This window comes from Chiloscyllium plagiosum, unplaced genomic scaffold (assembly GCF_037043375.1).
Source record: "Chiloscyllium plagiosum isolate Xiang-an unplaced genomic scaffold, Cpla_swu_hap1 HiC_scaffold_32, whole genome shotgun sequence".
Lineage (NCBI taxonomy): Eukaryota > Metazoa > Chordata > Chondrichthyes > Orectolobiformes > Hemiscylliidae > Chiloscyllium > Chiloscyllium plagiosum.
In genome coordinates this window covers 36,497,999-36,523,612 of record NW_028270170.1, presented here as the reverse complement: position 1 = coordinate 36,523,612, position 25,614 = coordinate 36,497,999, and the positions used below count along the sequence as shown (strand labels likewise).

Genomic DNA, 25,614 nt, shown 5'->3' with positions numbered 1-25,614 from the left:
TCAAAATCATTATGTTAAATTTAAGACAATATCATTTTACAATTTAAATCCATGAAAACTCCAGAATCAAAAACAAGAGGGCACAGATATGAAGTGATTTGCAAACAGAATGTGAAAAGAATGCTTTCGCTTAAGTTCATGTATAGAATGCACTGCCTGTGGTGAACGCAGAGTCAATTGGAACATTCAAGACAGCACTGGAGATTATTTGAAAAGAACCAATGCATAAGGGGATAGGGAAAAGGCAGGAGAACGCACTAACTTAACCATATTCAAGGCTGAGAAAGTCAGGTTTTTAATCAGTCTGGGAATCAAGAGTTATTGAATAAAGACAGGAAAGTGGAGCTCAGGACTATCACATCGGCCATGATCTCATCGAACAGTGGAGCAGACTCAATGGGCTGATTGGCCTACTTCTGTTCCTATGCTTTATGGTTTTACGGTATATTGCTATTAGTTCAGATACGATGAGCTGAATGGCCTCCTCTGTGCAGTAACAGTTCTGTGATCAATCACAACAAGTTTGCAAGGCCATTAAAAAAAGCAAACCAAGCAGAAGGTTGACTTTTAAAGAGACAGCATTGAAAAGAAGGGAAGTTATATTGACCAAGTTATATTAACTTTGGTTTTCTACTATTGTGCAGTTCTGCTCATCAAATTACAAAAAGTATTTAGAGGCAGTGATTTACAAAGATGACACCAGAAATAGCAGGGTACACATTGTACATCAGGAAAGGATTGACAGTCTGAGTGTCTTGAAAAATAAGGTGGCTGGGGAATGATCAAATAGGTCTTCAAAATTATGCAACTTTGAGAGTGCGGATATAGACAGAATAGGTTCCCTCATGGGAGAGCACAACTAAAGGCCATTAGGGTACTCATCAATAACTAACAAGCGATTCAGAGAAGCTTTTTCACAAAAAGAGAGTGTGGCAAGAATGTGGAACATGCTACCATGTGGAAGGCACGAAACGAAAAGTAATGATACATTTAAGGAAAAACTAGAAAGGAATGGATAATTTACAATGGTAGATTCAGACAACAAAAAGCTGGGGGGTAGATTGGAGTGGAGAATAAACACCAAACTGGATTAGCTGGGCTGAATGGCCGGTTTCTGTCCCATCTATCCTATATAATTGCATGCAGAGGAAACACAGTCTGATTGTACTGAAATACACCCTGCTAGAAAGCTAATTCAACCCTGCTGCCAAGATTGTCACACACTTTGAATTTAAAATAAAGTCCAAATATTCTTTGCACATTTAAAAATCAAATCTTTAATGACAACTTTGTTCTTAAGAAAATAGAATTTGTCTACAGAGATTGTTTAGTAAATCTAGTCATGATCTTTGATTGCATGAAAGCATATAGTCTGTATGCCAAAAAGCTGATAATACAAAAAGGAAAAGTATAAAATTTAAGATTATTATATGGCCGTTATGTCCACAGTTGGAAGACCGCAAGAAGTAATACTCTTACAAACTTACAACACGCGTTATAATAAATCCAGAATGGTTTGAAACATCTAGATTATTCTGTAGTTATGAATCTCAGTGACATTAAACACTGCTGCTTTTGGATTTTCTTTGTTCCAATTAAAGTTGTACTCAGTCCAGATTTGTCTGCCAGAATTATATACATTTCTACGGGGCTGACAAATTTAAACACAGATCAGGAATGACTTGCAAGAAGTGCACACAAAAATCACAATAATTCACAAATGCAAATGTTAAAGGGTACATCTCCTTTCACTACAAATGCTCTTGGTATTATTGAATATTTTACAAAAGATTCTGCAAGTTTAGCACCTTTACAACCATTTTGGGCCAATTTTGAAAGTCAAGTATAAACTCCCATTGGAAATAAGCAATTTCTTGAAAACTATAGAGAGGTAATATTAAATTTGTGCATATTTATGTGGAATGTTTCAAAAATGGCATTAAAATATATCCAGCAACATAAATGCGTCAGGATGATAACAATCAGTAACTCAAATAAATGTTCTCAAGTCAAATGCTTTAAAAACTGATCTACTATCTGTATTACAGTTAATCTTTTAAACCAAAAAGGATAGGAAATCTCTGATTAGCGCCAGACATACCAAGAAAAGTGCACATGCCCTTTTGGCATGAGTGTTAATATATATCAGACATCCTGCCATGTTGTGGAAATTTAAATATTTCATGTGTATTTACAAGGGTTAGTTTGCAAAGTGCAATTCAAAGCAGCAAAGTCTAACTTTTTTTTTTACAGCCATTTTAATCTATACTACCGTATGTACATATCCTGTACATGTGGTATACATTCAATATCCTTAAACTGGTGATATAATTTACATGTTATAACAAACCTATATGTATGGATTTTAAAAATGATTAAAGCATTACAAAAAAGAAAATGGAACTGTATGAGTCAAATATTTCCTAGCAACATAATATTACATAGGTGAAGTTGAAATTCAGCTGTAGGCAACTTCCTTAGTAACAGAGCCCATCTCAGTGCACCAGTATCTAACATTCTGAATCTACATTATTCTCACAGAGGAAGAGAAGCTGCACACCTCAATAAGACTGATAGTTCGCTTGAAAGGAAGTGAGTGAGTGAGAGTTTCTGCCTTCAGGAGTGGGTTGTGGATCAGTTTGTATTGCACCATTTCTGATAAGAGTTTGTGTTGCCTTTGAAAGCGGCAGAAATTCAAAGATCCACAGACAGTATATAAAGTTCATCTTCTCCCACACACATGGTCTTCAATGCAGATCAATAGTTAATACTTCATCTTGCTCTGCTGGTACTTTTGTTTGCGCACACAACGGGGACAAGACAAGACCCCAGCCTTGCAATCCTTGTGGAAGACGGTCTTGCATTCTTTACACCTGAGCAGTGGAAGGAATAATTAGGTAAGTTGTGGGGCTGTCAATTAACTGCAAATACCTTCTGCACTGAACATGCTAATTTTTCTTCTTTTGCGAGTGATACTTTTCAGTACAATCACTAGTAACGGAAATAAAACTGGAGTTTGAACAGATATCCCAAGAGCCATAGCTTACTTTCAAAAGCCATTATACTTTCGCTCAATGTCAAATATAAAATTAGTTCATCTAATATTAATCTTCTGGTGCCTGCCTCAATCACCAATGCATCCTAGCCATCCAAAATTGACATTTTTAGCTATGAAGTGTAGGGTCAAGAAAAATAAAAAACAAAGAACATGGGAAGTCACACAATGTGAGTGAGCTTCGTGAACAATTCATTTCTGCTCAGCTGATATAGATGGAAAGACACCACCGCATTAGTTAGAGTAGAAGGGACAGAAATACTTCACTTTTTAGAAGGATGGTCAAGTTATAGGGTTAAGTAGGAAATACATTCAGTAGTAAATCAAGAAGAAAAATTAAAAAGTCATGTGTGTAATGGAATTAATAACTCAACAGAACGCACTGGAATGAAAAAATGGAAACTAAAGTAATGTGGAGTGAAATTTTAAAAGTACAGCAATTGCCAATTTAATATCTTATAAAAAGCCTGATGATTCATTTGACAGAAAAGCCTTTATATACTGAAAACTGAGTTCCAATGTCAATCTGAGCTTTTCTATACAGAGGAGAAGGAATGGCACTGCATAGCATGTGGTTCATAATTAAACAAAATGAGAAGCTCGAAATATGCAATTTCTAAAAATGCATATCTCTGGGAGTACAGTTCCAAGTTCAATCCAAATTGAGGGGATGCAAATTTTTTGAGAAGGTTACTGAGTGAAATATTTCTAATACATTTCTCATTCATCATCGATACAAAACTGTCATGAATTGAACACTTAACATGAACAGTCAAACTCAGAAACTATAAAGCATCAAAAACTGTCATTTGAGCTTTAAGGAGTAATTTTGACCCAATTAGGCTAAAGCACACTTATTGAACAGAATGGACATACAGTTTTATTCTGCGTCTAACTGCACTAACTTTTCACTACTTGTTAAAACATTCAACTGAAATCTGCCTGGGGAACCCAATATACTGATTCATCATTCATCCTTTGTGTTGACAGGTCAACACTACTCATAAAATAAGCCCAAATTTCTGAAAGACTGGCACAGCATCTTAACTACATCATCAGGTGGCCTTCATCAAAGACGATGCCATCAACGTGCTGCACAACTTTCCAACTATGTTCTTGATGATGCTCCCAAATGGTTAGAAAAGACAAACCTAAATCAAACTCCAGTACAGCAGCAAAAGCTTCAGGAGCTGACATTTTCCCAGTGAAGGTCCTCAAGGCTGGAAGTCAATTTTTGGTCAAGAAATTCAATGAACTCTTTCAGTTCATGTGGGAACAAGGAACTGTCCCAGAGAATACATTATCAGCCTGTACAATTAGAGAAAGAACTCAATCACAGAAAGAACTCAAGAAACAATCTTGTGGCAAGCATAGAGAAATCTCATGCCTCTTCATCATGAATAACATCTTTGCCAGAATACAGGTGAATCACCTAGTACAACATTGCAACCAGCAACCACTGCCAGAGAGGGAGTGCTATTTCAGAAAAGATTGAGGAATGACCATATGGCGTTTGCAGTTACAACAGTTCCAAAAGAAATGCTAAGCTAGAAAACTTCCCTCGACATAACCCTGGTTGACCTGACCAAAGATTTTGACACAAATCAGTCACACGAAACTTTGAAGATAACACAAATTTATCATTAAGGTTCAAAAGCTTCATGATGTCATGCTTCCGAGGATCCTGGATGGTGTGAAATCTTTTGACTGATTTCAGTGTGAGGGAATCTGTATTGTTGTGTTGGTGAATTTTCAGGGCGGGGGGCAAAGACAACTGCTTCTTGCATGCTGGAGCTTGTGGTTAGGTGCAGAGTGGAGTCAAAAAGTGATGGTGTCTTGTCATCAGTGCTTATGTGGCATGTTGCCAGCACTGACACAATGTGGAACATGGCAAGGAGATGGGCTGCGTATGCTGGGTTTTCAGATCTTGTTTTGCCAGCTACAAGGATTAACAGCATATCTGTGTGGTGAGATGCTGCAAATAAATGACTACAGGACCAGTGCTGAGTAAACGCAATCCCATATGACAGTCAGGGGCTGAACAAGTATGAATTCAAGTGCTGTCAATAGCTGTGTGTGTAGCTGGGGCTCTGAGATGCCTTGGGGCCATTGGTAATTTCCTGCATCCAAGAACTGAGGTTCAGGGAAGCACAATAGAAGTACTGGGTCATGCAGCTGGGAGAGCATGGGTTGTGCCACTGGTTGATTACAGAACTTCAACTTTGTGAATCCAGTGAGACACTGTCTTAGGAAAACAGACTGAACAGCTGGGAGGCGAGCTGTCATCAGAGCAGTCAGATTTCAGAGGGGAGTTTGAAGAAAAATTAGAAGCTATATTCTTGAAAGCAGAAGACAAAGTTTTAAAGGATTTTTGTGATTCAGTAATGACTGACAAATTTATTAGCAAATTCTGGATTAGTGGTGCTGGAAGAGCACAGGTCAGGCAGCATCCAAGGAGCAGTAAAATCGACGTTTCGGGCAAAAGCCCTTCATCAGGAATACAGGCAGAGAGCCTGAAGGGTGGAGAGATAATTAAGAGGAGGGTGGGGGTGGGGAGAAAGTAACAAAGAGTACAATAGGTGAGTGGGGGAGGGGATGAAGGTGATAGGTCAGGGGAGGAGGGTGGAGTCGATAGGTGGAAAAGAAGATAGGCAGGTAGGACAAGTTCTGGGGACAAGTGCTGAGCTGGAAGTTTGGAACTAGGGTGAGGTGGGGGAAGGGGAAATGAGGCACTGAGGAAGCAAACGTAGCTGTGGTAGCGAGTTTGTTTCAGGACCTGGTTGAAGAGCTTCAGGGCAGAGGAAATGATCTGGGAGTTGCAGTGGGAGAGGGACTCCCTGAGATTCTTGTAGAGAGAGGAGGATTTCTCCCCACCCCCACTCTCCTCTCATTTATCTCTCCACCCTTCAGGCTCTCTGCCTGTATTCCTGATGAAGGGCTTTTGCCTGAAACGTCAGTTTTACTGCTCCTCGGATGCTGCCTGAACTGCTGTGCTCTTCCAGCACCACTAATCCAGAATCTGGTTTCCAGCATCTGCAGTCATTGTTTTTACCAAATTTATTAGCAAGTCATTCTGATAAAATCTGTTTCCGTTGTTTCTGGCAATTTGTGATATGTTCACCTGCAGTTTGCCTGTTAATTCATATTTGCCTCATGTTGATTCTGGCTGTCAGAGGAGAATGCAGATATTATTGACTGCTTATTGACTCTTGTGTAGTTAAAAATTTAACTATTAAAATTCTTGGCATTTTGTGGATTCATTCCTTTAATAAATAACAGATTTGAAATACTGCCATTACAACCGTTGTCATAGTTGCTGACTGGAGCATAAAAAATCTGGGAATCTGGTTCAGGATCGCAACACCAGTCACTAATGGAGTTAAATAGGACTGCCTGTTAACATGAAATCTCTTCTTCTCCACCATATTTTGAGATCTTTTTCATGATGCCTGGACACAAACAGTGAGCTCAAAGCTGAAAACGCCAAGTGATTTGGACTGGTTTTCCATGTATGTGACAACTTGGATCTTATGCACAGCACAAAGAAAACTGAACTAATGTAACCAGCCTGCTCTAGGAATATTCTACTTTAAGCCCAAAGCTGTAGTCAATAGGCAAACCTTTCAGCAATCAATGTTTATTTATCTCAGCAGAACCTGCTCACATTGTGTGCTGCCAATTGTACATACCTTGTTGCCAAAGTATAGCCTTTCTGGATTAGTGGTGCTGGAAGAGCACATCAGTTCAGGCAGCATTCAAGGAGCTTCGAAATCTACATTTCGGGCAAAAGCCCTTCATCAGGAATAAACGCAGTGAGCCTGAAGCGTGGAGAGATAAGTGAGAGGAGGATGGGGGTGGGGGTGGGGGTGGGGAGAAAGTACTATAGAGTACAATGGGTGAGTGGGGGAGGGGATGAAGGTGATAGGTCAGGGAGGAGAGGGTGGAGTGGAAAGGTGGAAAAGGAGATAGGCAGATAGGACAAGTCATGGGGACAGTGCTGAGCTGGAAGTTTGGAACTAGGGTGAGGTGGGGGAAGGGGAAATGAAGAAACTGTTGAAGTCCACATTGATGCCCTGGGGTTGAAGTGTTCCGAGGCGGAAGATGAGGCGTTCTTCCTCCAGGCGTCTGGTGGTGAGGGAGTGGCGGTGAAGGAGGCCCAGGACCTCCATGCCCTTGGCAGAGTGGGAGGGGGAGTTGAAATGTTGGGCTACAGGGCGGTGTGATTGATTGGTGCAGGTGTCCCGGAGATGTTCCCTAAAGCGCTCTGCTAGGAGACGCCCAGTCTCCCCAATGTAGAGGAGACCGCATCGGGAGCAACGGATACAATAAATGATATTAGTGGATGTGCAAGTAAAACTTTGATGAATGTGGAAGGCTCCTTTAGGGCCTTGGATAGAGGTGAGGGAGGAGGTGTGGGCGCAGGTTTTACAGTTCCTGCAGTGGCAGGGGAAAGTGCCAGGATGGGAGGGTGGGTTGTAGGGGGGCGTGGATCTGACCAGGTAGTCACAGAGGGAACGGTCTTTGCGGAAGGCAGAAAGGCGTGGGGAGAAAAATATATTCCTGGTGGTGGGGTCTGTTTGGAGGTGGCGGAAATGTTGGTGGATGATTTGGTTTATGCGAAGGTTGGTAGGGTGGAAGGTGAGCACCAGGGGCGTTCTGTCCTTGTTACGGTTGGAGGGGTGGGGTCTGAGTGCGGAGGTGTGGGATGTGGACGAGATGCGTTGGAGAGCCTATCTCCTTTTCCATCTATCCACTCCACCCTCTCCTCCCTGACCTATCACCTTCATCCCCTCCCCCATTCAACCATTGTACTCTATGCTACTTTTTCCCCACCCCCACCCTCCTCTAGCTTATCTCTCCACGTTTCAGGCCCACTGCCTTTATTCCTGAAGGGCTTTTGTCCGAAATGTCGATTTCAAAGCTCCTTGGATGCTGCCTGAACTGCTGTGCTCTTCCAGCACCACTAATCCAGAATCTGGTTTCCAGCATCTGCAGTCATTGTTTTTACCAAAGTATAGCCTTTGGCAGACTTTGACCATCAGTCGGAGAATGAAGGGTTGCAAATCCAGCAAACAAACTTGATACAGGATTGTTGAACCTTCTGCTACCAAGTTAAAAAAACAGAACTGCCTCCTTCAAATGGAAGCACACATCAGAAGCAGAGAAAACCGAGTCAGTAACATATTCAATTATATGCAATATCCTGTCCTGTTTGCACGGGATCTTCCAAGTACAAATTAGCCTCAGCAGTCATCTGCATAACCACTGGAATCCAATATCGACACCAGTTGAAAATCATGGCTACCTTCACCTCAAAAGGACAAATAAGAATTGAGGAATAAGTAGACTGCTAACACAAGAAATGTTCTGAAAACATGAATTCAAATTCCAACACTGAACTTGATGGATTTAAATTAATTTAATTAATTAAATCTAGAAAGAAAGGTATTAGAAATGATGGCCACAGCATTACTAGATTGTCACAAGAGAACACCCTTTTTATCATGGTGTATGGCATTATTGTCATGCCAAATGGGATATATTTAGAACAGAACCACTAATTCAAAACTGAACAACCACGAGAACTCGATGGGCATTTAATAGCAGCGCATGGTCCAGCGTATCTCCCATTCTACTCCTATCATACATTGAAGAATCAACCCTGATTCAAGGTGGAATATTGGACAGCATGCCAGGGCAGTACCAGGCATAACTTAAAAATGAGTTAATCGACCTTGTGAAGCTATACCACAGCTTGTGGGCAACATCAAGAAATTCCTTAACCAATGGATCAGATCAAAGCTTTGCCATCCTGTCATATCTAATCATGAGCAAAGTGCTTAATTAAATAACTAACATTGGAATATTCTCATCCTGAGTGATGGCAGAGCCCTGAGAGCATTTTCAACCAGAGGTTCCAAGTGGATGATCTATCTTGACCTTTCCTGGAGTTCCATAGTCACAGATGCTAGTTTTCAGTCAATTCCACATGATACAAGAAATTGCTGAGTGCAATGGACAGCAAAGACTATGGCGCACTGATAGCACACCAATCACAATGGTGAAGACATGTTCCAGAGCAGCAACATCCTCGCCTAAATGATCTAGTAGAACTTTTACAATAACATCTACATGATCAAGTGGAAAAATGTCCAGCTATGTCCAAAACAGGGCAGATTTGTCACTGCACAATACCGCCCTCAACAGTCCACTCTTAATGACCAAAGCAATGAAAGGTGTTGTTGACAGTTCTATCAAGGTCATTCATTTACCAATAATCTGCTCAGATTGAGTTCTACCAAGTGTACTCTGCTCCAGAGCCAAAATGAACCAACAACTGCAAGCCTGTAAACTTACTTCCTTTAATTAGTAGCATTTTAGTTTCCCTAAATGCAGCTGCATCTTATACATTTTCCCATATTGTGTTAGTTCTCAGGCATGAAGTAAATCATCTATCATGACAAGAGTTTATATATAATAGCAAGGTCATTTCTGCTTACCTTGACGTTGTTTCAAACTCAAAAGGAAAGATAATGTCATTGCTATTGCAGAGCTGGCAGATGAAACCACGTTGAGTGCAAAGGTCACACATATAAACATGATTTGTGGCATATTGGATGGTATGCTGCAAGAATGCTTCAAATACTCCTTGTGCTGTCTGTAACAGAAAAGAAACATTGGACATTGAAGTAATATTTGTTTTTAATATGGACAGTTTGTGGCAGGCTCACATCCAAGAACTGTCTAATAGAACAGAGTAATGGGCACATTAGTGGCAGCCCCATTTATGGATCATTCTGGAAGAAATAATTATTCATGTAACCTGATGACACATCTCATAGTCGCAAAGGCTGAAAAAAGCACAAAGCTTGGGTTTTCTTTTAGAAAATCCAATTTGTTAATGACATCCTTCAAAATGTTGTGCTCACCCTTTCTCTTTCCTCCCAAAACCCCTTGGTCCTCACTTTCCACACCATCAGCATTCAAAAGTCCATAAGCCATCATTTTCAGCAGGATGGCATCACCAGACATATATTCCCCTCCCTTGCTGGTATTCTGCAGGGACAATTCCCTCTGGGACGCATTGGTCCATTCACAGCAGCTCCCCACAGCCCTGCCCTTTTACTTCCTCCTATCCAAGGCTGCAGACCCATCTTTCAGGTGGAATATTGGACAGCATGCCAGGGCAGTACCAGGCATATCTTAAAAATGAGTTAATTGACCTTGTGAAGCTATACCACAGGACTATATGTGGGCAACATTAACTCACAATTTCATCTCCACTCCAATGGGAAAACTAACTGCAGGCTGGGCAACTGCTTTGCGAAACACCTACGCGTCCACAGAAATGGCTCCAACCTTCCAGTTGCCTGGTACTTCAACAGGAATGTTCCTCCTGCAGGATGTTCGAGGTAGGGGTGACCACCGATACTCCTGCCGACTTCATCTGCAGGAAATGCAGTCAGATCCTGCTCCTCACTGAACGAGTTAGGGAACTGGAACTGGAGTTGGATGAACTGAGGATTATTCGAGAGGCTGAGAGGGTGATAGATAGAAGCTACAGGGACATAGCTACGCCAGAGAACAGAGGTAGCTGGGTAACAGTTAGAGGTGGGAAGGGGAAGAAGCAGGCAGTGCAGGGATCCCCTGTGGTCGTTCCCCTAAACAATAGGTATACCGCTTTGGATACTGTTGGGGTAGCAGGGGTAAGCTGCAGTGACCGGGTCTGTGGTGCAAGGTCTGGCACTGAGACTCAGAAGGGAAAGGGGGAGAGGAGGAGAGCGCTAGTTATAGGAGACTCTCTAGTTAGAGGGACGGACAGGCGATTCTGTGGGCATGGGCGAGACTCTCGGATGGTTTGTTGCCTCCCGGGTGCACGTTGGCACCAACGACATAGGTAGGAAGAGGGGTGGGGAGGTCATTCAAGAGCTCAGGGAGTTAGGCTGGAAGCTAAAAGCTAGGACGGACAGAGTTATCATCTCTGGGTTGTTGCCGGTGCTACGTGACAGTGAGGCAAGGAATAGGGAGAGAGTGCAGTTGAACACTTGGCTGCAAGGATGGTGTAGGAGGGAGGGCTTCAGGTATTTGGACAATTGGACTGCATTCTGGGGAAGGTGGGACCTGTACAAGCAGGACGGGTTGCACCTGAACCAGAAGGGCACCAATATCCTGGGGGGTAGGTTTGCTAGCACTCTTCGGGGGGGTTTAAACTAATTTGGCAGGGGGATGGGATCCGGACTTGTAGTCCAGCAAGTAGGCTAGCTGTTTGTCAGGATGTCCAAGAATGTAGGAAGGCTGTGAAGAAGGTAGCACAGACAGGGAATACTTGTGGACACAGAGATGGGTTCAAGTGCGTATACTACAACGCAAGGAGTATCAGAAATAAGGTGGGTGAACTTAAGGCGTGGATCGGTACCTGGGACTACGATGTTGTGGCCATCACGGAAACGTGGATAGAAGAGGGACAGGAATGGTTGTTGGAGGTTCCTGGTTACAGACGTTTCAGTAAGATTAGGGAGGGTGGTAAAAAAGGAGGGGGGTGGCGTTGTTAATTAGAAATGGTATAACGGCTGCAGAAAGGCAGTTCGAGGGGGATCTGCCTTTGGAGGTAATATGGGCTGAAGTCAGAAATAGGAAAGGTGCAGTCACCTTGTTGGGTGTTTACTATAGACCCCCAATAGCAGCAGAGATGTGGAGAAACAGATTGGGAAACAGATTTTGGAAAGGTGCAGAAGCCACAGGGTAGAAGTCATGGGCGATTTCAACTTCTCAAATATTGATTGGAAGCTCTTTAGATCAAGTAGATTGGATGGGGCGGTGTTTGCGCAGTGTGTCCAGGAAGCTTTTCTAACTCAGTATGTAGATTGTCCGACCAGAGGGGAGGTCATATTGGATTTGGTACTCGGTAATGAACCGGGACAAGTGATGGGCTTGTTAGTGGGTGAACATTTTGGTGATAGTGACCACAATTCTGTGACTTTCACCTTGGTTATGGAGAGAGATAGGTGCGTGCAACAGGGTAGGTTTTACAATTGGGGGAAGGGTAATTACGATGCTGTAAGACAGGATCTGAGGACCATAAGATGGGAGCATAGGCTGTAAGGGAAGGATGTCGTGGAAATGTGGAACATTTTCAAGGAACAGATACGACGTGTCCTTGATATGTATGTACCTGTCAGGCAGGAAAGAAATGGTCGTGTGAGGGAACCTTGGTTGACGAGGGAGGTTGAATGTCTTGTAAAGAGGAAGAAGGAGGCTTACGTAAGGTTGAGGAAACAGGGTTCAGACAGAGCAGTGGAGGGATACAGGATAGCCAGAAGGGACCTGAAGAAAGGGATAAGGAGAGCTAAGAGAGGGCATGAAAAATCTTTGGCGGATAGGATCAAGGATAACCCAAAAGCATTTTATGCGTATGTGAGAAACATGAGAATGACGAGAACGAGGGTAGGTCCGATCAAGGACAGTAGTGGGAGACTGTGTATTGAGTCGGAAGAGATAGGAGAGGTCTTGAATGAGTACTTTTCTTCAGTATTTACGAACGAGAGGGACCATATTGTTGAAGAGGAGAGTGTGAAACGGACTGGTAAGCTAGAGGAGATACTTGTTAGGAAGGAAGACGTGTTGGACATTTTGAACAACTTGAGGATAGACAAGTCCCCCGGGCCTGACGGGATATATCCTAGGATTATGTGGGAAGCAAGAGAGGAAATTGCAGTACCGTTGGCAATGATCTTTTCGTCTTCACTGTCAACGGGGGTGGTACCAGGGGACTGGAGAGTGGCGAATGTTGTGCCCCTGTTCAAAAAAGGAAATAGGGATAACCCCGGGAATTACAGGCCAGTTAGTCTTACTTCGGTGGTAGGCAAAGTAATGGAAAGGGTACTGAGGGATAGGATTTATGAGTATCTGGAAAGACACTGCTTGATTAGGGACAGCCAGCATGGATTTGTGAAGGGTAGGTCTTGCCTTACAAGTCTTATTGAATTCTTTGAGGAGGTGACCAAGCATGTGGATGAGGGTAGAGCAGTGGATGTAGTATACATGGATTTTAGTAAGGCATTTGATAAGGTTCCCATGGTAGGCTTATGCGGAAAGTCAGGAGGCATGGGATAGAGGGAAATTTGGCCAATTGGATAGAAAACTGGCTAACCGGTCGAAGTCAGAGAGTGTAGTAGATGGCAAATATTCATCCTGGAGCCCAGTTACAAGTGGAGTTCTGCAGGGATCAGTTCTGGGTCCTCTGCTGTTTGTAATTTTTATTAATGACTTGGATGAGGGAGTCGAAGGGTGGGTCAGTAAATTTGCAGATGATACGAAGATTGGTGGAGTTGTGGATAGTGAGGAGGGCTGTTGTCGGCTGCAAAGAGACTTATATATGATGCAGAGCTGGGCTGAGAAGTGGCAGATGGAGTTCAACCCTGTCAAGTGTGAGGTTGTCCATTTTGGAAAGACAAATAAGAATGTGGAATACAGGGTTAACGGTAGGGTTCTTAGTGAGGTGGAGGAACAGAGGGATCTTGGGGTCTATGTTCATAGATCTTTGAAAGTTGCCACTCAGGTGGATAGAGCTTGTAAGAAGGCCTATGGTGTATTAGTGTTCATTGGCAGAGGGATTGAATTCAAGAGTCGTGAAGTGATGTTGCAACTGTACAGGCCTTTGGTTAGGCCACATTTGGAGTACTGTGTGCAGTTCTGGTCGCCTCACTTTAGGAAAGATGTGGAAGCTTTGGAGAGGTGCAGAGAAGATTTACCAGGATGTTGCCTGGAATGGAGAATAGGTCGTACGAGGATAGGTTGAGAGTGCTAGGCCTTTTCTCGTTGGAACGGCAAAGGATGAGGGGTGACTTGATAAGAGGTTTATAAGATGATCAGAGGAATAGATAGAGTAGACAGTCAGAAACTTTTTCCCCGGGTGCAACAGAGTGTTACAAGGGGACATAAATTTAAGTTGAAGGGTGGAAGGTATAAGGGAGATGTCAGGGGTGGGTTCTTTACCCAGAGAGTGGTGGTGGCATGGAATGCGCTGCCTGTGGGAGTGGTAGAGTCAGAATCTTTGGTGACCTTTAAGCGGCAATTGGATAGGTATATGGATGGGTGCTTAAGCTAGGACAAATGTTCGGCACAACATCGTGGGCCGAAGGGCCTGTTCTGTGCTGTATTGTTCTATGTTCTATGTTCTACAGCACCATGCTATCTGATCAACATTTCTGTCTTGGGCCTGCTGCAGTGCCCCAGTGAGGCCCATTGCAGGCTGGAAGCACAGCATCGCATTTTCTGCTTGGGGAACCTGCAGCCTTCAGAACTGAACAGCAAGTTCAACAATTTCAGGGCCTGAACCACATTTTCCACATCCTTTACCCATCCCCACACCCAGGCCTTTACTCCTTTTCTGGAATACTAACATGCAATCCTTTGTTGGCCTAAATGTTTTTCTCTCCATCTGGGTTCTGTGCCCTCCCCATTTTCTCACTTTTCTACTACCTCCCCACCCCATTTTCTGCACTTTCTCCTAGCTATTACTATTCAGATGAAGGGTCAGTGGACCAGAAACATTGACTCTGCTTTCTCTTCACAGATACTAGCAGACTTGCTGAGTTTCTCCAGCAATTACTGATTTTGTTTCAGACTTTGAGAATCCAGACTTGTTTGTTTTATTTTAAGCCAAGTCGTCGTATGTTTTATTCTTTGCTCCTTCATTGACTTGTACACATATACACCCACAGCCCTCGAGAAAGTCTGTTCAAATTGAAGGCCCTCATTAATCAATTAAGAAAGGAATGAGAAGTTAATGATGGCAAAAAAAATCAATGAATTAGAGCCGAGTGCATCCAAAGTATCCCACTATTGGCTAAATGTCAGCTGATCCCCCTCATGATCAGTTCCAGGTGAATGACTGTGCCTGCAAGAAACAATACTGTCTGCATATTACATTCCTACCTGCTGCCCTCACATTCCTACCTGCCTCGCTCATGAATAGCAAAATGAATAAAGGTTCAGCCATGCCAATTGTCAAGTCTCTTCTGGAGAGAGTACCTCTATTTTCTCCAGAAATGAGGGAAGCTTTGAATTAAATTGTATGCTTAAGTTTACAAATGGGATGTGCACCCTCAAATTTGACTCAGGTGTGAAAGTGTTATCTTTGAGTCAAATCAATATCTGCATTAACTTGCAATCATTTGGAAAGTTGATCATAATCTTTGACAGAACTCCACACACAAATTTCTTACACAGAGGAACCTCGATTATCCGAATACCAATTATCCAAAAATGATCTCCAGATCCTGACAGAAACATTACATCAAAGAAGTGTTTCCAACAGTGATCGCGTCTTTTGTTTACAGTGATTAAGCAGGCACCGTCTCCAAATCACGGACCTCCCGTCCTCTCTCTCTGTCCCCACACTTTTCCTGGAGTTCTTCACAGGGTTGTACCCTAAACCCCCCCTCCCCCAGATAATCTCTCCAACATTGTCCTGTACAGGGCAAATGTGGAATCTGTCAAAACATTGCAGTAAAAAACTGTGCGTGCGTGCTATTTGGAGACTCACCCCACAAAGGCAGCAGCAGTCTTGTTGGTGTCCAGGCCGGCTGGCCCAGGAGAGGTGCAGTGTTGGACGGGGGTGGGGAGTGGGGAGGACAGTTTTGGACGAGGTTTGGGGGGGGCGGAGTTGAACAGGGTTTGGCGGGGGGGGGGGGGGGTGGGCCGGGCGCAGGGTTGGATGGAGTTTGGGGAGGCAGGGGATGGAGTTGGTGGGGTTGAGGGCGGGGAGGTGTTGGACAGGGTTGGCGGGGGGGGCGGTGTTCAGGGCGGGCGGGGGTGGTATTGGGGAGTGGGGGCTTGCATGCTTTGTGCTGGGGGCGGGGGTGGCATTGGACTGGGTTAGGGGGCGGGCACTGTTGGAAGGGCAATGTTGGGGGCAGGGTCTTACGCACTGTGCTGCTGCAGTCTCCTGAACGGGGGAGCAGACTTTAAAAACTCCGAGCCCCAGAGGAAAGGCATTTAAATCGATTAACCAAATAATTGATTATCCGAATGAAACAGTGCCAGCCCATCTCGTTCGGATAATCGAGGTTCCCCTGTATATGACAATAAATCTGACCTCTACTTCATCAAGATCAGCATGATACTTGGTACTAAATTCTTGACTGCGAATAAAATAATAAACATGCAGGCTTCAGCTGTATTTTATTAATGGGACATTAAGTACAAGAGTTGGCAATTGCATTGCCATTGTAATTCACATTTCTATTCAACTTTCAAATGAATGATCATGTGAAATCATAACTTTCACTGTTGGAATAAAAAATGCAACTCTCCTTCTGCAATGTAAAACAGAATGTCTAAAAATGAGAGATCTAAATGCTTATTTCTATTCAGCAAGACATTAAAAAATAACTTGCCATTTTAGACAGAAGAATAGAAGGAGAATATATTAAATGATCTGTCCCATATATGAGGCAGTAATGAAGGAATATTGAAATAATATCTACTTTGCCCTCATTATCTATCGACTGCATATGAAGCACAAGGTCAGAGTACTGTTGTGAAACCTAATTTGGGCAGTTTGGTGGCTCAGTCATAAGCTATGCTGCCTCAGAACACCAGGGTCCTGGGTTCGATTCCACCCTTGGGTGGAGTGTGCGTGTTTTCGGTGTGGGTTTCTGAGAGATGATCTGGTTCTGTTCCACAGTCAAAAGATGTGCAGGTTAGATGGATTGGCCATTGTAAACTGCTCTGTAGTGTCTCAGGGTGTGCAGGTTAGGTGGGTTAGCCATTGTAAAAATAGGGTTACTGAGATAGGATTGCATTTATAAGTGTTCTCGATGGGCTGAATGGTCTCTTTCTACACTATAGGGATTCTATGGTTCTATGATTTGATCTATGCTTTATCTATTCATACTGATTGAATATCATACTAAACAAAAAGTTACACATCTCACACCGCACAAGATAAACAAAGAATAGGATGCCAGACTCTCTCACCTGTTGAAGATCAGAAACGCTGTACAAATCAGGTGACTCCAGGAGATACTTCTTTTGCTCTAACCTGAAAGAGATAATAAGTGTTGGTTGTTTCATACAAGTAACATCAGACTCTGCTATGGAGAAGAAAAAAGTATCTGAAAAGAAAGACAGATTGCTTAAGCTGTCAAATTTAATGTGGCCATTAGATTTTATGATTCAGTAGCATTTGCAGAACAATCCTGAGTTAATGTGGTTCTGTTCGCCGAGCTGGGAATTTGTGTTGCAGACGTTTCGTCCCCTGTCTAGATGACATCCTCAGTGGTTGGGAGCCTCCTGTGAAGCGCTTGTGTGATGTTTCCTCCGGCATTTGTAGTGGTTTGAAACTGCCGCTTCCGGTTGTCAGTTCCAGCTGTCAGTTGCAGTGGTCGGTATATTGGGTCCAGATCGATGTGCTTATTGATTGAATCTGTGGATGAGTACCATGCCTCTAGGAATTTCCTGGCTGTTCTCTGTTTGGCTTGTCCTATAATAGTAGTGTTGTCCCAGTCGAATTCATATTGCTTGTCATCTGTGTGTGTGGCTACTAAGGATAGCTGGTCGTGTCGTTTCATGGCTTGTTGGTGTTCATGGATGCGGATCATTAGCTGTTTTCCTGTTTGTCCTATGTAGTGTTTTGTACAGTCCTTGCATGGGATTTTGTACACTACTTTGGTTTTGCTCATGCTGGGTATCGGGTCCTTCGTTCTGGTGAGTTGTTGTCTGAGAGTGGCTGTTGGTTTGTGTGCTATCATGAGTCCTAGTGGTCTCAGTAGTCTGGCTGTCAGTTCGGAAATGCTCTTGACCTGGACCCAATATACCAACCACTGCAACTGACAGCTGGAACTGACAACCGGAAGCAGCAGATTCAAACCACTATAAATGCCGGAGGAAAGATCACACAAGCGCTTCACAGGAGGCTCCCAACCACTGAGGATGTCACCTAGACAGGGGACGAAACGTCTGCAACACAAATTCCCAGCTCGGAAAAACAGAACCACAACAATGAGCATCCGAGCTACAAATCTTCTCACAAACTTTGAAATCCTGAGTTAATTTAACAACTGATTTATTATAATGAGTTGAGCTTGTAATGCCTTTATAAATGATTGTGAAACTGTCAGTGCTCAGTTGTTATAACTGAGCAACTGAGAACAATTTCTGGTATTTCTGCATATGTACTTAATACAGATATATAGAGGTTGGTGTCAGTGATTTCTTGTACCTCTGTAAGAGACGTACAAGGTCCATGGAGCAAAACAGTAAAAATAACTTGAACTAATGCGAATGCCCCAGGTTCACACAAACTTCAGTGTACTAATGACCAGAGGGTCATGTATTGAAAATTTTGATTGAGGGATAGACAATTTGACAGCTCATTAGATTTATTATTTTTCAAACTGTGCAAAGGGCAACTTTGCATCAATTAGATCACGCAGACCTAACATTTCATTTCGAAGATGGCATCTCTTATTCTTCAGTGTGACCCAAAACAATGTTTATTGCAAATTAACATAAATGTAAGTTACTTGAACAGAGTTCAACTTATAGAAACACATTCAACTTTAGGCAAATAGTATCTATTACATCCACATGTGATCAACTGCAAACATTGTTTCAATATCAGAATCTATTCAGGGTAACATTATAACAAACTGACCAAACATATCAAATCTGTAAAGTTCAAGCTATTTCATGCTTAAACATAAATAACTATTAAACACATTGCCTTTGATTGTAAATATTTCAAAATGCACTACTGGGCAAAAATTGGACTTTATTTAACATAACACTTTGCAACTAGTGAATGAAACTAAAAGCAGCGATCCTTACTTTCTGTAGAATTCCTGGACTGCACCACTCCGACATGTAAGGAGATAGTCTTCCAACAGCTTCAAACGCTTTCTACTCTTGCGGGCCTGGGCCATCTGCTCAATATACTGGTACAGACTTGCATTTATCAGATTAATATCAATGAATGGTTCATTTTGAATCTGCTGCAGGAATTTTGCAGCTGCATTGGAAACCTTTGTTAGAAAAAAGAGAAAATTTTAACTTGAGTAGTGATAGACAACTTATTGCTCTGTATTCAAAAACAGCATTTTCTTTAATGAAGTTTATGGCTTTTACAGATTTTGTGCTACTCCATTGTTATAATAAAATTCCAAGTAATTTTAATAATGTTACTGTGATTTCTTATTTATCATATGGGATGACATGACTATCCATCATAGAAGTTTTGAAGTTTTCCAAAGATGAGTGAGGAAATTAAAAAAAAACAATTTCCAAGGATTAGAAGTGTTCAACAGATCGATACAGTTCTAATTCACCATACTTTTAAAATATCTTGCATTACACAGCTCACCACTTCATTATCAGGGCAACCACAGATAAAAAACAAATGCCATCTTGGCAGCCCCAATTTTTGTTTTATCAGCTCACAAAAAAACCCTTCTCCTTTAAGACATTGAAAGCACCCGACACTTACCAACAGATTTTCCAAATACCATACTTGTGGGATCACAACTTAAAGCACATTTTACAATGGCCGATCAACACCTCAGTGCACCTCCACCCCACAATACAAATGGGGCTAGGGGGGTGGGGGAAGGTAGGGGGGAGGTTGATGTTGGCACCATACATATCCCATTTCACCCTCCATTGCATACAAAGAAAGACCCCCTCCTGAATTTGGGGATGGAAAAGGTGCATTGTAGCATTAATTAAAGATAAGCAACATCAAACACAGCTTACTCACCCCCTTTTTCACCAGGTCCCAGTTATGGATCATTCTGGAAGGGATAATTATTAGTGTATCCTGATGACACATCTCACAGTAGTAAAGGCTGGAATAAGCACAAAGCTTGGGTTTCCCAAAAGAAAACCCAATTTGCTGATTACATCCTTCAAAATAAAAAAAAAGTTAAAAAAAAAATTATTTTGCCCAGTAAAAATAATTTCCTGTCATGACAGGACATGATTCTCTATGATTCTGTATTCCAACAAAAACACAAGAACAAATTCTCCTTTTGCCATGTCTGAAGGACGTTTGATGACCTGACCGCAGGGAATTCAAGGAAATCAAATGAAGAGGCCTATGTGTTCTTAACAGAGACTGCCCAATTTGACACACATTAACTTAATTAGATGGCATTTTGGTGATTCCCTTAGAATCAATCATCTCCTTCCAATTTGATTTCTGACATTCTCGTATGTGTTTTGTGTTTTTTTTTATTCTATAATCAATTTATGACCATTTGTGCAAAGTAATGAAGAACAGCAAGAAGAAAAGAGCTTTCACATTCATTTTCAAAGATGTTTAAATATGGTGTGCTGTGCTTGTTTCTTTGCTGTGATTTTCTTAAAACTAGCATAAAAGATCAAACAGTTTTAAGCACAAAATCCAATCCACACAACTCCAGTATGTTGCACAAGTTTAAAAATATTGCCCTGGAATCAGTACCAACATCAAATTAACTGCTCTATTAACTTCAGATCTTTAAGAAGGCTGTTAAAAAAAAATTGCTTTCCTGAGTGCAAAGACACTAATACCCATGTTTTAATAGATTTCAAACATTTAAAATGTACAGAAAACTGACTACTGTACATTAATATAGCTGGGAAATGGTCATATGCACTTTTGGTAGCAATATTATTTCAAATCAGGTTATTCTGAGGTACTGGAGGAGACACCAAAGAGATGGCTAATGGGATGCTGTTAATTTTCCAAACTGCTGTCAATTTGAGAACAGTTTCATCAGACCAGAAGGTACCGAATATAACACCTCTATTCAGGCAAGTGGAAAACAAGAAATTATTGGCAGTTAGCTTGGTATCCTGTCACAAATCATTAAGACTATAGCTATGCACTTAGGAAAACCCAAGTCGGTTTGGTTTTGTGAAAAGGAGATCATGTTTAACAATTTATTGGAGCTCTTTGAAGGAATAACATATGTTGTAGATAAAGGGGAGGCTGTAAATGTATTATATTTGGATTTCAAGATGACAATTGATAAAATGTCAGATTAAAGTTTTTGCAGAAAATAAATGCGGCCTTGATATTAAGGGCAATGACTCTCACTTCTGGAAATCAGTTCTTTTTTCTCCTGCTTGAACCAAGGAGTAAAGAGGTCAGGAGCCAAGTGGCCCTACTGGAACCCAAACTGGGCGTCAGTAAACAGGTACTACTTGATTGCACTGTTTTTGACACTTTCTATCACTACCGATAAACAAAAGTAGACTGATGGGGTGCTAATTTGCCAGATTGGATTTATCCTGCTGTGTGTGTGGAGGACATAACTGGGCAATTTTCCACATCGTGGGGTAGATGCCAGTGCTGTAGCTCTAATGGAATAACTTGGCCATGTGAATGGTAAGTTCTGAAACACAAGACTTCAGTACTGTTGCCAAAATGTTGTCAGCCTCTAACCATTTCTTCATATTACTTTGACTGAAGACGGCTGAAGACTGGTATCTGTGACGCTAAGGGTACGTGGAGGCGGCTGAGATGGATCATCCACTCAGTGCTGCTGGCTGAGAACTGTTGCAAATGTTTCAGTCTTGTCTTGTATATTGATTAGCTTAGCATCCCGACCATCAAGGATGGGTACATTTGTGGGGCTACTATGCCTGTTTATCTCCTACTTAAAATAGTATCTGATCATTCGTTTGATAAAATTTCCATTCTAAGTCGTGAATTTTAAAAGTTAAAAATCATTAAAGCATCTATGACATTATAATCAATGCGGGAAGATAGAACTTTTTGATCTACTTTTTACGATCTGTCTTTGTTCAGGTACAATTACTTCCTTCCCAATTCGGAGATGCCGGTGTTGGACTGGAGTGTACAAAGTTAAAAATCACACAACACCAGGTTATAGTCCAACAGGTTTAATTGGAAGCACACTAGCTTTCGGACCGACGCTCCTTCATCACAATCACCTGATGGAGCATCGCTCCGAAAGCTCGTGTGCTTCCAATTAAACCTGTTGGACTATAACCTGGTGTTGTGAGATTTTTAACTTTCCTTCCCAATATCAGCTAAAATAGGTCATAAACAATGATTAAACCAGGTGGAGTTACAAAACGTGTGTCAGATTCGTAATTGCAGACTCGTTCACAGATAACCTCGAATTTTCTGAAAATTGAAAATTTTGAGAAAATATCTATAGTCTGTGCTTTCCAACGCACAGACTATAGATTACTAAATGACTCAATACTACATGGACTGCATTAATGAAATGAGTAACTACACTGTTGTTTCACAGTTTTCTAATCCAGTTTCATTTAATAGCATGAGCATCTGTTCATACTGACAGGACTCACCACAAAATGAGTTTAAATAATCTCATTCTTCTGCAGAGTAGCGGTAATTTCACAGCAAGAATAAGTGAGATTGAATACAATTGCCCCTGATTACCAATGCTGTGGAGAACTGGATGGAAACAGACCAAATCAGTTTCTGTGAGACCCTTTAAATTAGTGAACAGAAGAGATTTTATATTCAGTCAGATTGCTTTGATTGAAACCTGGGCCCTGGAGGTAAAAGGAGTGTCTAAACCTTGTCAGCCACCCAGACCCTTTTTGGTCTAAATCTAAATTCTCAAGAGGTCAACAATATCATACCTGCACATTGAAACTCTTGTGCGTCCAACCCTTTCTCCACAGGAACAACAGTTAAACACTGCAGCAGATTGATGTGCTCATCCAAGCCAAGCTCCCTAAGTCTTCGCTCATTCTTCTCAACGGTCACATTTGCTGCCAAGGCATCTTCTTCCGCTTCCAAAAAAGATGAAAGAACTGCACGAATTAGTTCCCGCCATGATTTTGCCTCAGCTGCACTTTCTGCTCGAAGCCTCAAAGTGATTTTTGATGTGATTAATTTAAAGTAAGCCGGGCTACCAAGTGCAGTATCAGGTATAATGTCTCTAAAGGTCTCAATTCTGTAGCTGTTGCATAGAATTTTCTGTTGGCCCTGAAACTGAAAACATTTCAGTGTTTCCAATGACAAAGAAAAAATATATGGTGTCCACGATTTTTCTGTTAATTGATAAAGTACAGATTCCTTAATTGCATCCAATTGAGGCTCAGCCTGAGAACTCCAGTTAAACACTTGCTGGAAGCCATTTTCTTTCTCATTGTTTGACTGTTCAGCAGATTGAATACATGGGCTAGACACATGTGATTTCTCACTCACTGAATTCTCTGTATACATTGCTTCTTGTTTTGGAGTTTGATGAGGCCGGCACTTTACTAAAGCTTCCCGAATCCGGTCAATCCAGTCATCAGCTTCATCTTGGGACGGTGCGCGCAGATACAATCTTTTGCCAGCAAAAACCAACTCAAACCTCCCATCTGTGTGGGCAGGTCCAACTGATTCACATCTTAATAAAGAGCAGTTGTCATAGCAATTGCGGTCATCATCATTTTGGTACAGTCGGAACTCAAATGGTGACAACTCACAATAATACTCCTTCCAAATGCCAACATGGCCTCGCCTCTCTAGGTTACCCAGTTTCAGAAGTCCTCGAAATGGATTTGAAATGCCTGTTTGAAGACAATAATTCCACATAATCAAGAGTAAAGCCAAATACTGCCATGTTGCCAAATCTATTAATAAACATCCTGCAGCATTATGGGACTACATTTGGCATCAGAATAATAGATTTCAAATTCTCTCATGGCCTTTTGGATAAATTTATTACATGATGAGATAACATGATTCACATTCAAATGGAGGCACACAGCTGAGGTGTTATAGAGCTGCTGACACTTAAAGAATCAGCTTTAAGACAGCATGAATTAGTTCTAGATCTGTGATGGCGTTCTTGTCTGAATCAGGAAGCTATAGGTTCAAGTCCCATTCCAGAGTCTCAAGTGCATAACTTAGGCTGACACATCAGTGTAGTATTTATGGACAGCTGCCCTGTCAGACTGCCTACTAGATGAGTTGTAAAATCAAGCCCTTATCCACCTGAAAGACTTCACATCACTATTCAAGAAGCAGCAGGGCAACTTTCCCAGATACCCCATGTTTCAACCACAGCAGTTTACTTACAACTTTTCAGATTATGTGCTGGATTCAATTGTTTAGACAGTCTTGTAAACAAAAGTTGTGTTCCTGCAATCGGCAGTGGACTTTCACAACAAAGAATTGAAATTACCTGGCTAGTGCACAAAACATTTGTCAGACTGGTCACCAAGCACCTTCTCTTACCTTTCTGACTGAAATGGAAAACCCTTAAAACAAAGCAATTCAGCCAGCCAACTGTTTATGTTAAATACATCAAAGAACAGTTTTAACAATATTTCTATTGCTCACTATTTTATGAAACAAGCATGTACACTTTCAAGTTATTATGGGGTCAGATTTCACTGTCAGGATAGCTGGTACTTCAGGTTACAAGCTTGTTTTCTTGTTCTGTCCAGCATATCTCTCCTAATTGCTCTTGCACAAGTATGAGTACATCAGCGAACAAGCATCAATGGGCTTTGCCCTTATGTTTGGATGTAGCGTAACCAACCTTCTGAACTTCCAATCAAAAATTATCGTGCTGACTAAAATGCTTATCATTGATACAAGAATTTTCCTATTTGACTGCCTTGCTAAACACCATCACAATGGCACAACTGGAAACTAGGAGACATGCAGAAAAATGTTCCATGATTATTTGATCAGATATTATGTTTATTTAACAGTTCAAGTCACCATGGTCTCTAACCATAATCTAATATCTGCTGGCTAATACCAAGAGAAATTTATGTTGTATCTCTTTTGGAGCTCCCTGCTTTCATAACAAAACCTCTACCATTTAGTAGAATTTCAAATCATAACATATGCAAAATGGTAACCAGTAGCTATATATGCAAAAAAAAAGTAGTGATTGGATTAGGAAGTGATTATAAAAGTGTCATATCCTGCAATATCTAGCAGCAAACCAGCTTACCTGCCTTTCGGCGATGAGTCACTTTAAAAGATGAATCCCCCTGACCGTGTTTACGCTGAGAGAAATTGGATGCTGAGTGTCCGTGTGTGTTCAGCTGGAAGCTACTTTCATTCATAGGTCTTGAGCTTACTGAACATTCAGATGAACTTCCCCTTGTGCTTTTTGAAAGCACTTCTCTCGGAGATGGTTTGCAAATGTCATCGTCTGATATCCAGCTATTTTGTTTCTGAAACCAGAAGGTTCATGTTTACAATGAATCAAGTGACACGTATGTAGCACAAGTCCAGCAGTTATTTCAACATTAGATACTGGAAATGGCACCATATTGAAAGTTTTAAAATGTATTAAAATTAAGTGCAAAGTTCCAATCACAAACCCATTGATGCAGTTGATTAAAAAATACATTTAAAAAAAGCATTGAAACAAAGTTAACAAAAACAATGTTGCAAATTTGAGAAACAAAGATGTTTTCAAAGAAATAAATAAGCTTCCCTATTTGTGCAGCTTCATCAAGCTTAAATATGACTCTAAGTACAAACTTGAGCATACAGTCATTGAGATGTACAACATGGAAACAGACTCTACGGTCCAACTTGTCCATGCAGACTAGAT

At 41.6% G+C, this 25,614-nt stretch overlaps 1 protein-coding gene across 2 annotated transcripts in view; it reads right to left on the bottom strand.

Annotated features, from left to right (window-relative positions):
• Nucleotides 1-1,250: 1,250 nt before the first annotated feature.
• The window catches only part of plekhm1 (pleckstrin homology and RUN domain containing M1), a 56,568-nt gene continuing 32,204 nt past the window's right edge, over nt 1,251-25,614 (bottom strand). The window contains exons 6-12 of one of the 2 annotated variants that reach the window (XM_043675264.2): nt 25,003-25,228; nt 22,682-23,602; nt 19,815-19,960; nt 18,890-19,083; nt 17,039-17,102; nt 9,556-9,713; nt 1,251-2,873 (exon numbers count right to left, since the gene is read on the bottom strand). In XM_043675264.2, the coding sequence (XP_043531199.1) occupies nt 2,765-2,873; nt 9,556-9,713; nt 17,039-17,102; nt 18,890-19,083; nt 19,815-19,960; nt 22,682-23,602; nt 25,003-25,228 (1,818 nt within the window). In that variant the 3' untranslated portion in view covers nt 1,251-2,764. Of the gene's footprint in view, nt 2,874-9,555; nt 9,714-17,038; nt 17,103-18,884; nt 19,084-19,814; nt 19,961-22,681; nt 23,603-25,002; nt 25,229-25,614 lie in introns of those variants that run through there. The other variant, XM_043675266.2, reaches the window with a different exon arrangement.